General features: G+C 50.6%; 4 protein-coding genes across 4 annotated transcripts; 2 read left to right on the top strand and 2 right to left on the bottom strand.

The window, feature by feature from the left end:
* Positions 1-539: 539 nt before the first annotated feature.
* LTR64_003725 (uncharacterized protein) lies at positions 540-4,016 on the bottom strand (the record flags this gene model as incomplete). The annotated part of the gene is made up of 1 exon (XM_064898077.1): positions 540-4,016. The coding sequence occupies one exon, from the start codon at positions 4,014-4,016 to the stop codon at positions 540-542; it is 3,477 nt and encodes a 1,158-aa protein (XP_064757027.1).
* Positions 4,017-5,234: 1,218 nt separating this feature from the next.
* Positions 5,235-7,100, bottom strand: LTR64_003724 (uncharacterized protein; the record flags this gene model as incomplete). The annotated part of the gene is made up of 2 exons (XM_064898076.1): positions 5,235-5,360; positions 5,451-7,100. 2 exons carry the CDS (start codon positions 7,098-7,100, stop codon positions 5,235-5,237), a joined length of 1,776 nt encoding a protein of 591 aa, XP_064757026.1.
* Positions 7,101-8,578: 1,478 nt separating this feature from the next.
* Positions 8,579-10,548, top strand: wis1 (MAP kinase kinase Wis1; the record flags this gene model as incomplete). Its single annotated transcript, XM_064898075.1, has 2 exons — positions 8,579-9,997; positions 10,048-10,548. 2 exons carry the CDS (start codon positions 8,579-8,581, stop codon positions 10,546-10,548), a joined length of 1,920 nt encoding a protein of 639 aa, XP_064757025.1.
* A 625-nt stretch (positions 10,549-11,173) lies between these two features.
* Positions 11,174-13,264, top strand: LTR64_003722 (uncharacterized protein; the record flags this gene model as incomplete). The annotated part of the gene is made up of 1 exon (XM_064898074.1): positions 11,174-13,264. One exon carries the CDS (start codon positions 11,174-11,176, stop codon positions 13,262-13,264), a length of 2,091 nt encoding a protein of 696 aa, XP_064757024.1.
* Positions 13,265-13,473: the final 209 nt, after the last annotated feature.

The following is a 13,473-nucleotide window of genomic DNA, read 5'->3' as shown; positions in this document are numbered from 1 at the left end:
ACACACTTTCTCTTTAGCTGAGTCAAACTGATCTTTGCAGGTTTCTATTCAGTAGGTATTGCTGGCAATGTTTCAGTTGCATCGACTTATCAGCTCGTTGACGATGGTTTCTCCTTGAATGAGGAAGGCTTGCAACTTTCGGGGTTCAAATGGCTTATTTGTCAATGGTGGTGTGGGCAGTCCCAGCTTTTCGTGACGAGACCGGACTGGACCTTTGCGCCGGCGTCCTGCGTTGGGTCAACCTGGAGGTGGTGCCTCTAGATGAAATTGAGGCGAGATCGAGTTGCACTGATGTGAACTGTGAAGGAGGGCAGGTGGCAGACTGTGGCGAGATCGGGTAGCGCTCGTAGAACTTGCATGACTTGCAGGCTTCGCCTGCCTATGTCTAGGGCTGTTTGGATGTGACTTTCGAAATCAAAGAGTTCATGGAAATCGATAACTCCAATGCTATTACCTCCATGTCCTGTTCCTAAAAGGCGCGCTCAACACTTAATATACGAAATTCAAAAAACCGAAATAGTTACAAAACCGCAAACCCCTCAAGCAGTTATACTCTCCTCCTCAAACCCATCCTCATCCGGTGCCAACCCATTCTCATCTCTATTTTCACGTCTATTCTTCACAATCTCTCTCTTCTTATCCGGCAAACCCGTCTCCTCCCTCAACATCTCCTCATAACTCTCAAAGAAGCCCTCATGGTGAACCTTGAGCTGTGTCGGAAACGGCCACCAATCACTCCAGTCCTCCTTCATGTACACCGTGATACTTCCAGGGTTATCATGCGGATCTGAACTCACGGGGTTCGGTTTCGGGATCGTGCGCTTCATTTGGCCCTGTGGACCAGGTGCGGGACGGAGGTTTTTGAGCCGTGCAAAGATCTTGAGTTGTGCGGCCATGGCGACTTCGACCATGGGACGGCCGAGGCAGGAATGTGTGCCGATGCCGTGGTGGATGTACTTGTCGCGAGGGCGGTGGAGGTTGATTTTGTGGGGGTCGGGAAAGGCTTTTGGGTCGAGGCCGACGGAGACGAAGTCTGTGTAGACTACGTCGCCTGGGGAGAGGCGGATTTTGCCGTGTTTGGCACCGTCGTTGACGGTTGTTGGGTTTGCAGTGTGGCGGAGGAGACCCCATGCCGCCGGGGCAAGACGATTGGCTTCGAGGGCGTAGGATTTGAGGAGCTCGAAGTCTTCGTCGGAGTCGGACCAGGCTAGGCGTTGGATTTTGGGCCAGTGGTGGTTGTATTTGGGGCTTAGGTAGAGATCGAGCATTTGTGCGAAGTGTTGGGCTTGAGTTGCTACTGCTGCAGCGGCTGTGGGGATAATGGCTGCGACGGTCTCCTCGATTGCTTTGCCGCCAGACATCATGCGCTCGATGAGCTTGGTACCGTAGTCTTGGGGGATTTTGCCAGAGTGGCCGAGGTTGAAGAGGCTGTTCAGGTGAGTGTAATTTCCGATCTGAACCTGAGTAACGACTAGCTTGATGAGTTTCGAGAGTTGATCGTTGGACTGCTTGGCGCCAGCACGAAGTTTGAAGGATCGTGCAGTGTCAGCATCGAGGAAGACATAGGCAAAGAGAACTGAGAAGGCTAGATAGAGCTGATCGACCTCGACGGCAGCTGGATTGAGGCTGTTTCCACCTTTTAATGGAATCGAGAACATTTGAGCAACGTAGACGGCATGTGATGGGTTGCCTACGTCTCGGCATGCATCAAGCTGATACCATTTACCTCGAAGCTTCTCTGACTTGATCTCCACTAATTGTGTGGTTAGTGCTTCATAGAACTTTCGGATTTCTCTTTGCCAATTGACCGGACAGTACAAAGCACGATGGACGTGTTCTCTCTGTTCTGCATTGGCTGGCTTGTCGCCACTCAACATGTAATCGTGGCCAGTAAGATAGAAAGTGTGAGGACCCCATGGCACCCTAAAATCTTTGGGATTGTTGAGCACACTGACTGCACCCGCCCAGGTCTTGATCGAAGTTGGCACCTGAACCAGGGATGGTCTTTGATAGTCGTACAAATCTTTGACTCCTAGCTTCTCGTGGATCTTCTCGTTCTCTTTCGGTACCGTCAGAGGATACATGGCATATACAGAGTTACCACGATACCAGTTAGGCAAAGCTCTCATGATCACATTGTACATACACCCTCCCTGTGCGACTTGAGGATCTGGCTTGATCTGGTTGAAACCCCAGTTCGTCAAGGTTGCTGGAGTATAGTCAATGGTATAGAAGCGGTCGCCTCTCACAAGCGCCACAGCATCAGCCAGAATGGTTCGCGAAATTGTGTATCCTGGACACAAGCCTGAACCAGGCTCGTATGCATCTTTAGCATCCTCAACGACTATACCAGGGTATAACTCGACGTAATCGGGATGCTGGTACAGAGCTTCAAGAGCATGTGCGACCTCTTCATCTGTAGTGATGTCGCTGAACGTCTTGTGTGGCTCGAGCTTGAAATGTCTCCTGAACTCATTCAAAGTAGCCACATTCCACTGTCGAGCTTGCTGCATGCCCAAAACCTCAATAAGCCTCATCACAACCGGCACTTGTCGAGCACCGAATGCGCAAGCCACATCTTCTGTGGCTTCAGTGAGAATCGTGCATAGATCCTCGTCGTTGAAAGTGCCATTCTCGTTGCGAGGATACAATGTCTCGTCCAGGTTGTCCAGTGACCACTTTGACGGATCGGTGCCTTTCTTGTGAGCCCATTTGCGGAGGCTGTCTAGAAGCTTGTCTTCAGAGACATTTGCATAGTCAGGTACGTCTAGGATCTTTTCGTACATAGCTTCAGTCCATTTCTCGTCTTTCTTGCTGATAGCGGAATGCCATCTGTATACCAGGTTGAACTCGCAACTGACCTGATTTCCCAGTCCAGCAGAAGTACCAGTTGCATCCCATATACCAAAGTTTGATCTTGGGTCAAGAGTCCAGGTAGAATTTGAGCGGTTGAGGTTGAGGATAGTGCGAACATAATCGGTAAGAATGATGTTGACGTAGAGTCCACTCGTGATGAGTCTTGCAGTCTGAAAGAGGTCTTCGTCAACCTGTTTAAGACCTTTCTGATCATTAGATTTTGGGGTAAATCTGTTGTTCTCGTTGATCGTTTTGAGCTGCATCGCAATGTAGTTGTGGTATCTGTTGAAGCATATCAACAATGCACCAACTCCTGGAGGGAATCCTAGAATTCTGACATTCGAGAACACATCCGGTTTGAGAAGGCCATCCCTGAAGAGGCGAATTCTATCTTGTTCTTTTTGGTTGTTGCCGTATAGAGGAGCAAGGTCAAGATATGAAGAAGTCTTCACCTTTGAGTAATCGTGCTCATCTGTGTGAAAAATGTCGTGAATGATAATCGAAGCCAGATAGAACAACATGCTCGAAATCCTGTTTGGATGCTCTTTAGGTTCTCCGTTTCGCGCCATTAGACTGTCGAACAGTACACCAGGATCAGGACTAACCCCTTGCTTGAGCGTTAGAGGTTTGACAGTCCTTGCATATGGCTGGCCAGCTTTCCCAAGTTGAGGATATAGCACATTATTATGTGAGCCATCAGCGGATCGGTATTTGTATGGCTCGCCTAGTATAGAGAGCGGAGGATGTTGCAGACTTTCCCATAGGAGTTTGATGAAGCCATGACTTAGGGTGTTGAGGGCTTCTGAATCGGCAGGTAGCGATGCCGCTAGCTGAATGATAGACTCCATCTGATAGTTGCGATCATCTACAACACCACCGTCGAACAACTTAGTGTCAGCAAAAGAGCCGATTAGACCGACATCGGAAACCCATCTACCGCTTTGACTTGCGATATCAGATATAAAACCCTTTAACACAGGTCTCGAATTCGAGGTAGCTCCGTTGATTACAGGATAGGTAGGATCTGGTGCTTTTCCAGCAACCTTCTCGAAGATACCTTTTAGGAAGCCTGAAATACTCTCGTGCTCTTTGACAGGTTGTGGCGATGGACGCACACCATTCTCTGTGAGCTCTGCTTCGTCTGCCGTACGTTTCGCCATGATGTTGGACAGAAAACTGTTTGGTCGTCGAGGGCTGTATTTATTTCATCCAGCTCCGGTCCTGGCTCGCAGACGTCTTTTACGCGACTGGAAGTGCCTGCGAGGAATGGACAGGCGCGGAATGTAGAGTGGTTGCCTGGACAGCGTCGGTGAAGGCAAGACTTGGCCAGTCGCAGCATCAGGCGACATGGTGAATATATGCAATGCGCCCTTTGCCAGAGAGGCTGAGCGATCTGATTGACCTGCCAGGCCTATCTTGACCTCTTGCAAGCGAAGCGTGGTTCATTCGTCGATTGAGTCGAAGCACGGTGGAACCACTATGCAGTGAGAAGGGGGTCAATCTTCAGCTCATGCCTGGATAAGTAGGATTGCGACGTCTCTGATTCGCTCTTCAGCTAGCGGCCCAGGATTGGCCCTAGTGACGGAAAGCTCGATGGCGTTTTGAAGGCTTGGTTTTCGAGGCCATGGCCGCTAGTATTGCTTTCAACTCGTGCCAGTTGTGTTATCGGTGTAGCTGGATGACGGCAAAAGTGACCAGCTTGTGCTCGAGTCAGCCCTAAGACGGAGAAGCAGAATCCTTAATGTCTTTGTGCTCTCGCTTGGCTAGACGCGATCTATCCAATTTGGGAGTATCCTGGTAGACTCTTCACCACTTCTGCCGCTACCACTTGGATGAGTCGTCTGATCGTTGTTCAGCATGTCCATACGTCAATCCTCTCGGACCTTGAGAGTAGGGTCAAAGTCTTTACTAGCTTGAACTCGTTGAAATTTGCTTCAGAGCAAGATGACAGCTGATTCTGCACAGTAGCCACGATTCTGCGCCGTATGTAGATTGGAGCCCCGCTTATGCATACCGGCTGGAACCGCGGAGGTTGCCTGAAAGAGCTAAATATATCAGAAACCAGTGGATTTACGAGGGACTTTTGTGTAACGGTCGGTTGATCGCGTTGCCGTTCTGATTGTAAGTGAGAGACACCTGATGCCTGAAGCGCATTGTCGCGACGGATGGACAGACCCAAGCAGCGAAAACGAGGATATGTGTAGTGGTCTAGCACGATTATTCTTTCCCTGATCGAGGCGGAAGGCATGTCAGGCCAATCTATAGCTTAGAAATGAGAGGTTTTCATATGGGTAACCAGCACAGCATCACCAAATGTATATTTAATCAAGTATTTATTTGCCTGTGATCAATGGCTCTATGTATGTTCTTCTGTTCCCCTAATCTAATGTGCTCCATGTGAGAATGCCTGTGGGCTCACAAGTAGCACTGATGACTTTTGACTTACTGACCACGCCCAACGCCTCGCTCAAACAGATGCCACCACGGTTATGGTAATATACCAACTAGTGAAAAGAACATCACTTGCTATCAGCCCAAGACACAGTCTCCAAAGCAAAGAGGACCAATAGTAATGTGCTGGGCAGAATCCATACCACGTAACTCTGAAAGAGGATGTTACTCATGACCGGCATGTACACGTTGTTGATCTGGCATATTTGAGCCAATTGCAGAGCCGTTGGCGCTCCTGTGAGCAAGAAACATACGATGATGAAGATCTTGTCGTCGAGAATGCTGACAGGAACAAACTTGGCTGTAATTGCGAGTAGGGGTGCCATAATAAGGGTAGGGAGCAGCATTCTCGAGATCAGCGAGGCAATGAGTAATTTCCGCTCCAGCTTGGGGTCACTGAGATCGCCAGGGCTGTCCCGTGGTAAGGTGTTCCGTGCCAGATTCCCGCCAAGGACGACAAGGATAAGTGGAACAGCCACGCCACCACTCTGCTCAACTGCGCGTGTGACCGAGTTTCGTAAAAAGGTTCCTTTGTCGAAGAAGACGTGCTGAAGTGGAGGAATAGACGCTACCACGATGGCGATTAACATGGCCCATAGTGGTGGATTCATGAACTCCCACAGGCCTGCGAAGAAACGATAGATGAAAGAGCCTACTTTGCTCAGGCCACTCTGCAGAAATTTGGGTAGTGACGCAAAAATAGACTGGCCAGCAGACCTGATACCTTGCCTTGTCTTTCGCCCAGCTGTAATGAATGCATTTCTGATCTTGTTGACTGTGCCAGAGACTGGCCCAACATCTTCTCTGCCTTTGTGTATGGTTGCATCGGATATGATATTGTGATCAGGAGCGATATTTCCATTTGCTGGAGGGACTGTATCATCAGGAGTACTTGAAGAGGATCTCGAGGAGTATTTGCCATAACCATTGGGGGTCTTAACTCCGTTGGTATTTGTAGGAGAAGCGGCTACTGTGGTCGAATCGTCGTCGTCGGTGAATCTGTCTTCAGAGCCCAACGGACTGATTAACCGCTGAGTCTCGGGTTCATCTCTGTATACACCACGTCCTCTTTCAGTCTCGGAGATCTGCTTTGTACCACCCTGCTCTTCAGTATACTTGTCAGCTGGAGCCAAAAGGACATTGTAGCCCCAAGTCCAACGGACGAGTTGACCGAGCTGCTGAAAGATTAAAAGATAGAGGATGCCACGAGCAGCGACCTCGTCGTCGTTGTCACCTGGTACTTTGTCCCAATGTAGCCCCTGCAAGGTCTTTGACAAGGAGATGACGAGAGAAATGGGTAGGGAGTTCGAGTTTCCAAAGACGGCCATGGCTATCACAAAATTTGCCTGCCGTTTCTTAAACCGCATCAACTTGCCGATGAGAAAAGAGCAGCCGAAGGAGATAATGGTCTGAACGGTGAAAATCAAGGGAATGATTGCTAGATCGACGAGTTTGTCGGCGGTCAACTGCGAGGCCAATTTGGTAAAGATCAGTGCTGGAGTGAAGAGCTGAACGTTGAGATTGGCCAGGAATTTCTGGGCTTCAGCGTCGAACATGCCCTGTCTGGCCACGATATAGCCAGGTGCACTCACGCAGACTACCTCAAGCACAGCTTCAAAGACGAGGAGAGTGAGGTGGCCGAAATCCGGACGTGCTGCGGGCATGCCTGACTTGAGAATGTCCATGGTCGGAAAGCTCGTCGCCAGAGCATATTGATCGCGTTGCTGAATCGCACTGGACAGTTGACTTAACCGGTGAGATGTCGGCGAGCGTAGGTAGTCTGACAGAGGCATGCTGTCGATGAGAAGGATAGTGGACAACAACACGCAGCCTCCGATTCAGGAGAGAAGTAACAAAAGAAATAATGGTACGGTTTGTGTTGCTCACCTGCACAGCCAGAACCTTGAATCAGCACAAGGCAGTGGCTAGTCGCGCGCAAACAGGCTAGAATGACGATGGGCCTGGCTTTAAGCGCAATCGAGCTCCTGGGAACCAATAGGGACTACCTAAACTGGGTGGTGCCGTGGCAGACCCGCTCCAGACAGGAAACACCACTCATGCCACACGAATCAAGGAAGCTGTGACAGCTCTATCGGCTTGGCAGGGAAGAGATGGCGATGAGATCATATCCAGCGAGGGTTACTGTCTAATAAGACAAAAAGAAGGCACGTTTGTGTTCTTGGTCGAGCAGCATTGAGCATTTGCATTCGAAGATTGAACCGCGTATCTACCGAGTTGTGGCTTGCTGGTCAATACTGTATGTTCGGCGGAAACCGGGTAATGTTCAGCCACAGTTGATATATGTAGCAGCCACACCCCACCCGTCCAGGTGCACAAGTACGAAACCAACGGAGCAATCACAATCTTTCATGACTTTCAGAATCAGGTTCAGTATCAGGCTGAATTACAGACATGAATCAACGTGTATGGGTCTAAGAGACGCTCGATATTCAACATATGGGTTTTCTCCGAGAGTCAAGTTTCGATAATCTTCAAAAATGGCCTCACCTCGTGCACCGGAATGGTCAAAGCTGGGGATACTTTGTTCTGCAAGGATTGTATATCGCTTGGCGGCAGGGCGGCTCTGCGATCTTTAACAGCCAGTAATTTCATCAATTGTTTCGTTAGGCACATTTCATGTGTCCCACAACCAACAACAGCTGTGTACCTTGGGCTGAATTTTACGTGCTATTTCGAGCATAACTTGCCAACTTCTCTGTACCTCAAGTGGTCGGTAAGAAACGACGATCGAGCATTGGTGATGTGCAGTGGCTGCACCAGTCCGCGGCCGTGACGACAGTCGATTGTCCCACTTCTCCCGATCTATGATTATTGTTCTCTGCACCATTGTTGTGAATCTACGCCAAAAGGTTACGAACCTTAGCGTAGTCATCCACCGCGTGGCAAAAAGGTTCTCCCTTTGGAACTCGAGTAGTACTCGTAATTTGCTGACCAAGATTCCTGGTTGAATGCCCAAATAATCTAGCGTGGAAGGAGCGACCAGTGTTGCAGCTTCTGCCTATACTGGTTCAACGTGATTCAAGAGCCCCCGAAGCCTCGAAAATTGTCGGGCCGTAAATTCGCCTTTGCCTCGAGAGCAGGGCTGCTGCCCTCACAGTTGATGCTCTTTTGTTCTCAGCTTCCACGCGCATAGGCGCAGACCAGTCAGTGGTCTACTAATCCAGTAGAACGTGGCAGTTGTGGTAGCTCGAAGATTAAAAGAGCAGGAGAAGACGAGTGACTGATTACTTACTATTCATCCAACTTCACCATGGCCGACCCCCAACAGCTCACGGAGCAGCCTCCTCGTTCTCTCGAACCAACTACGAACGGTGACGCCGATGCAGTGAAACCACCATCACTGCGATCCCCTCCCACCACAGCTGCACCTACCATGTCGGCAACATCCTCTCCTTTGGGCAACATCAATGCTGCCAGAAGGCCAGGTGTTGGTCCACCGCGAGCCAGTAACCTGACCAGTGATATCCAGAAAAGGATGAAAGAGATGATGTTGTCCCGGCAAGGTGCAGCTCAGAGTCCACGTCCTGGTCCACCAGCCTCGCAGCCTCCATCTACCACAAACGTACAAACCACAGGGCTTCCTGGGGGTGTTCCTGCCAGTGTTCTCGATGGCCGCGCTCCTCCAATAGCAGCTCCTACCCCCAGCAGTCCACGACCTTTAAATCCACGGGGCCCTATGGGTGGTTTGGCCGCAAAGAGAATGGGCAAACCAGGAGGAGGTCTAAAACTTTCTGATGCCGTCAAACCCCCGGCCGAAGGTGAAACTCCTACCACCACTGATACTGGCTCTCAGTTCAACAAGTTTGCAAATATTGTCGACGCTCAGAAAGGCACCCTCACTTTCAAGGACAAAGCTGTTGTGCATGGAGGTGGTATCGACTTCTCGAACGGAACCACCTTTTCCATATCGTTAGACGAAGTCGATACCATTGAAGAGCTGGGAAAAGGCAATTATGGTACTGTCTTTAAAGTAAGGCATGCTCGTCCCAAGATGAGGAAACCTGGTCAAGGGCTCCGAGGCAACATGCAGCGCCATATTTCAACATCCAGTCTAGACGAGTCAAAGTCGACCGCCGGTACTTCTGGCTTGATCATGGCCATGAAGGAGATCCGTCTCGAGCTGGACGACTCCAAATTTGCTCAGATCGTTATGGAACTTGACATACTGCATCGCTGCGTGTCACCATTTATCATCGACTTCTACGGTGCCTTCTTCCAGGAAGGTTCGGTCTATATATGTTTGGAAAATATGGATGGTGGTTCGATAGACAAAATCTACGGCGATGGCGTCCCCGAAGGAGTATTGAGGAAAATTACCCTGTCGACAGTCATGGGTCTGAAATATCTGAAAGACACCCACAATATTATACACAGAGATGTCAAGCCAACAAATATACTGGTCAACACAAAGGGCCAGGTCAAGATCTGCGATTTCGGAGTCAGTGGTAACCTGGTGGCCTCGATGGCAAGGACCAACATTGGTTGTCAAAGCTACATGGCTCCAGAAAGGATATCTGGAGGTGGCATGGCTGCTGCAGGCGCCGTGGCCACCGGTTCATACAGCGTACAGTCGGACATATGGTCGCTTGGTCTTACCATCATCGAATGCGCTCTTGGCAGATACCCATACCCTCCAGAAACATACAACAATATTTTCAGTCAATTAAGCGTAAGCTCACCCCCAAACTCTGTCGTCTGAATCAATACTAACTGTCTTAGGCAATTGTGGATGGAGAACCACCAGACCTTCCCAGCGACAAGTATTCAGAAGCAGCGAGAGACTTTGTCAGAGGCTGTCTCAACAAGGTGCCCAGACTCCGACCGACCTATGCTATGCTCCTTCGACATGCTTGGCTGGCACCATTGATGAAAGTCCCAACTATCTCTGAGGATGAGGAAGCTGAAAAAGCCGCCGAAGCTGGAGGCGATGCCGGCGCCGAGATAGAATCTCTGCCCACTACCGCAGACAAAGAAGTTGCTGACTGGGTCAAAGAAGCACTAGAAAGAAAACGCGCAGGCAAAATGGTTGTCAGCGAAAAGCCGGCTTTACATGCAGCACCTCTCGACGCGGTACCAGGAAGCCCTCTTACAGATGATGTATCCACAGAACAGCCCTTACAGCCTAATCCCGGTGTGAGGGTTGAGAGCCCTGAGCTGACCAATGCTAAGATTCACAGCCTAGATTTTGCGTCTGGCGTGAACGGGGATTCTGATAAATAGCATGATGTGTTTGTTGATCGACCATCTATGCTTAGCGCTGCGTATCGAGTATATAGTTTTACGACCGAATTGAGTCAATGAGATACATGATCTACGTGTAAGCTTCGTCGTTGTCGCGAATCGTTCTAGTTGCAGTTGTACTTGTAAATCCCTTCAGCTTCGGTCGATGTGCTGTGTGTTTGTCCGAAACACCAGAGTATGCTTCGATAATATGAGCATTGGGTGATGTGGGTTAGTAGTCTGAGGGTTCTTCTCGGACATAGTCTAGGCGGGAGGTGCCCGAAATACCCAAGCGATCGTGCTCCTGGACATATCTGTACCTGCTTGTCAGGCCCTGTGAAGCACCATCAATGCACAAACACATATACACGTCTCGCATCAATATTTTCCTCTATAGATCTACTTAAGCTGCAACGTCACTCTCAGGTCTGCAACCACAAGGTTTATTCCGCCGGAAGCTGATTGCATGACATTAATTGAGGTCTTTGCATCACTTCCATTGTAAAGTCAGAGCGCCAGGGACCAACACATCACATATGCACTACAGTAACAAGGCACGTCGCGTCATGCTGCTCATAAGAGATTGAAAGAGACCCCGAGACCAGTTATCTAAATTGAAAAAACAATGTCTCAACCACTGCATGCAGCCATCCTTGTTGTCTCCGATACTGCATCTCGAGATCCAAGCACGGACAAATCAGCTGCGGTGCTCAGTGAAGTCTTCAGAGACGAAGGCGATCAGAAATGGCAGGCAACTAACCACCTGGCGATCAAGATCGTTCCCGACAACAAAGAACAGATACAAAACGTCATCAAGACCTGGACTGACGGAGGAGATTTCAAAAATCTAATCGTAACCACAGGCGGCACAGGTTTCACTCCAAAGGACAACACACCAGAGGCAGTAGGCCCGCTACTACATCGACATGCGCCGGGCCTAGTGCATGGAATGCTGTCTGCAAGTCTACAAGTTACCCCATTTGCGGCGATGAGCAGACCCGTAGCTGGAGTGAGGAACAGGACAATCATCGTCACTTTGCCTGGATCGCCAAAGGGCGCGAAGGAGAACCTACAGTCGATCATCAAGTTACTACCTCATGCATGCTCCCAAGCTGCAGGAGAGAACTCTCGACAAGCTCATGCTGGAGGTACGGAGAAGCTGGAGAAGGATGCTGGCGTAGGAGTGGGTGCACAAGCAACAGTAGTATCGAATGCTCATACACATTCGCACGATCACAACCATGACCATGGTGGGCACAAAGTACCGAAAGCTCACACAACTCCATCAGAACGTCCTCCTCAGTCCAATGATCCACGTCTGGGCGCTTCTCACCGAGCTCGTCAGTCACCTTACCCTATGCTCTCGGTGACTGATGCAGTCGCTATGATTTTGCAGAATACTCCCTCACCAACAGCAGAGGAACGTCCCTTCTCGACAGACTTGGTCGGCTGCATCGTCTCATCCGACATCAAAGCTCCAGAAGCAGTTCCAGCCTATCGCGCCAGCATAGTCGATGGATATGCAGTCATCGTGCCCGAGGCCGTATCTGAGCGCAACAGGCTAAAAGGCACATTTCCAGTAGCCTCAGTCAGCCATGCTCAAGCGAGTAGCATGCCACCACTCTTGAAAGCAGGCGAGATAGCACGAATCACAACAGGAGCTCCACTACCCGAAGGTGCCAACGCAGTAGTCATGGTCGAAGACACAACCATAGCCTCTTTGACAGAAGGAGACAACTCAGAAGAGAAAGAAGTCACCATCCTTACAGCCGACCTCACACCAGGCGAGAACATCCGCGAGCCAGGTTCCGACATCCTCCTCAACACCACCATCCTCCAAAAAGGCGACCGCATCTCCCCTCTCGGCGGCGAAATCGGCGTCCTCGCAGCATCAGGCACACGCACCGTCCCAGTCTACCGCCGCCCTCGCATCGGAGTCCTCAGCACCGGCGACGAAGTCACAGACATTTCCCATCCCGGCCCTCTCACAGGCGGCATGATCCGCGACTCCAACCGACCCTCTCTCCTCGCCCTAATCACCTCATGGCATCTCTGCGACGAAGTCATCGACCTCGGTATAGCCCGCGACACACCACACTCGGAACTCGAGACGAAACTCCGCCATGCCTACGGACAACTTAACCTCGATGTCGTGATCACCACAGGAGGCGTCAGCATGGGCGAGCTCGATCTCCTCAAGCCCACAATCGAGCGCTCACTAGGCGGCACGATCCATTTCGGCAGGGTGAACATGAAACCTGGAAAACCCACCACGTTCGCCACCATTCCTGTCAAAGCAGCGACGTCCACAACGGGCACAAGCGACCCAAGCCACCGCCGATCCCGCCTCATCTTTGCCCTCCCCGGAAACCCAGCCAGCGCCCTCGTCACAGCGAATCTCTTCCTCCTCCCTTCCCTCCAGAAACTCGCCGGTCTCCCTGAGCCACACGGCCTCGAACGCATCCTCGTCACACTTGCGGGTCGCGTGCGCTGCGACAAAAGTAGACCGGAATATCACCGATGTACTGTATCTTTCGATAAGGGGATAGGAGGGTTAGTGGCTGTGAGCACGGGCATGCAGAGAAGTAGTCGTGTTGGAAGTGTGGGTGGCGCGAATGGATTGTTGTGTTTACCGGCTAGGGAGGGCTGGGTTGAGGGAGGGGAGAGGTGCGAGTGTTTACTTATGGGGTCGCTTTTGGGGATGGGTAGGCAGTGAGGGCGTGAGTATGCGAAAGGATCAGAGACTTGGGCAGAGGTGAGCTGCTGCAGCAGTGGAAGACGGTGGTATGGAAATTGTCGCTCAAGAGGGCAATGGATCGAGCAAGAGACGAGACAAGATGAGGAAGCTAGATGAATATAGTAGAGAGATGAAAACCACACAATTTGTAGCATCTCTCGCACTGGACATTTTGCGTGCTATGTTGG

Source organism: Lithohypha guttulata (assembly GCF_036872675.1).
Source record: "Lithohypha guttulata strain CCFEE 5908 chromosome Unknown scaffold_2, whole genome shotgun sequence".
Lineage (NCBI taxonomy): Eukaryota > Fungi > Ascomycota > Eurotiomycetes > Chaetothyriales > Trichomeriaceae > Lithohypha > Lithohypha guttulata.
Note: the sequence above shows the minus strand (reverse complement) of the source record. Positions and strands in the feature narration are given on the sequence as shown.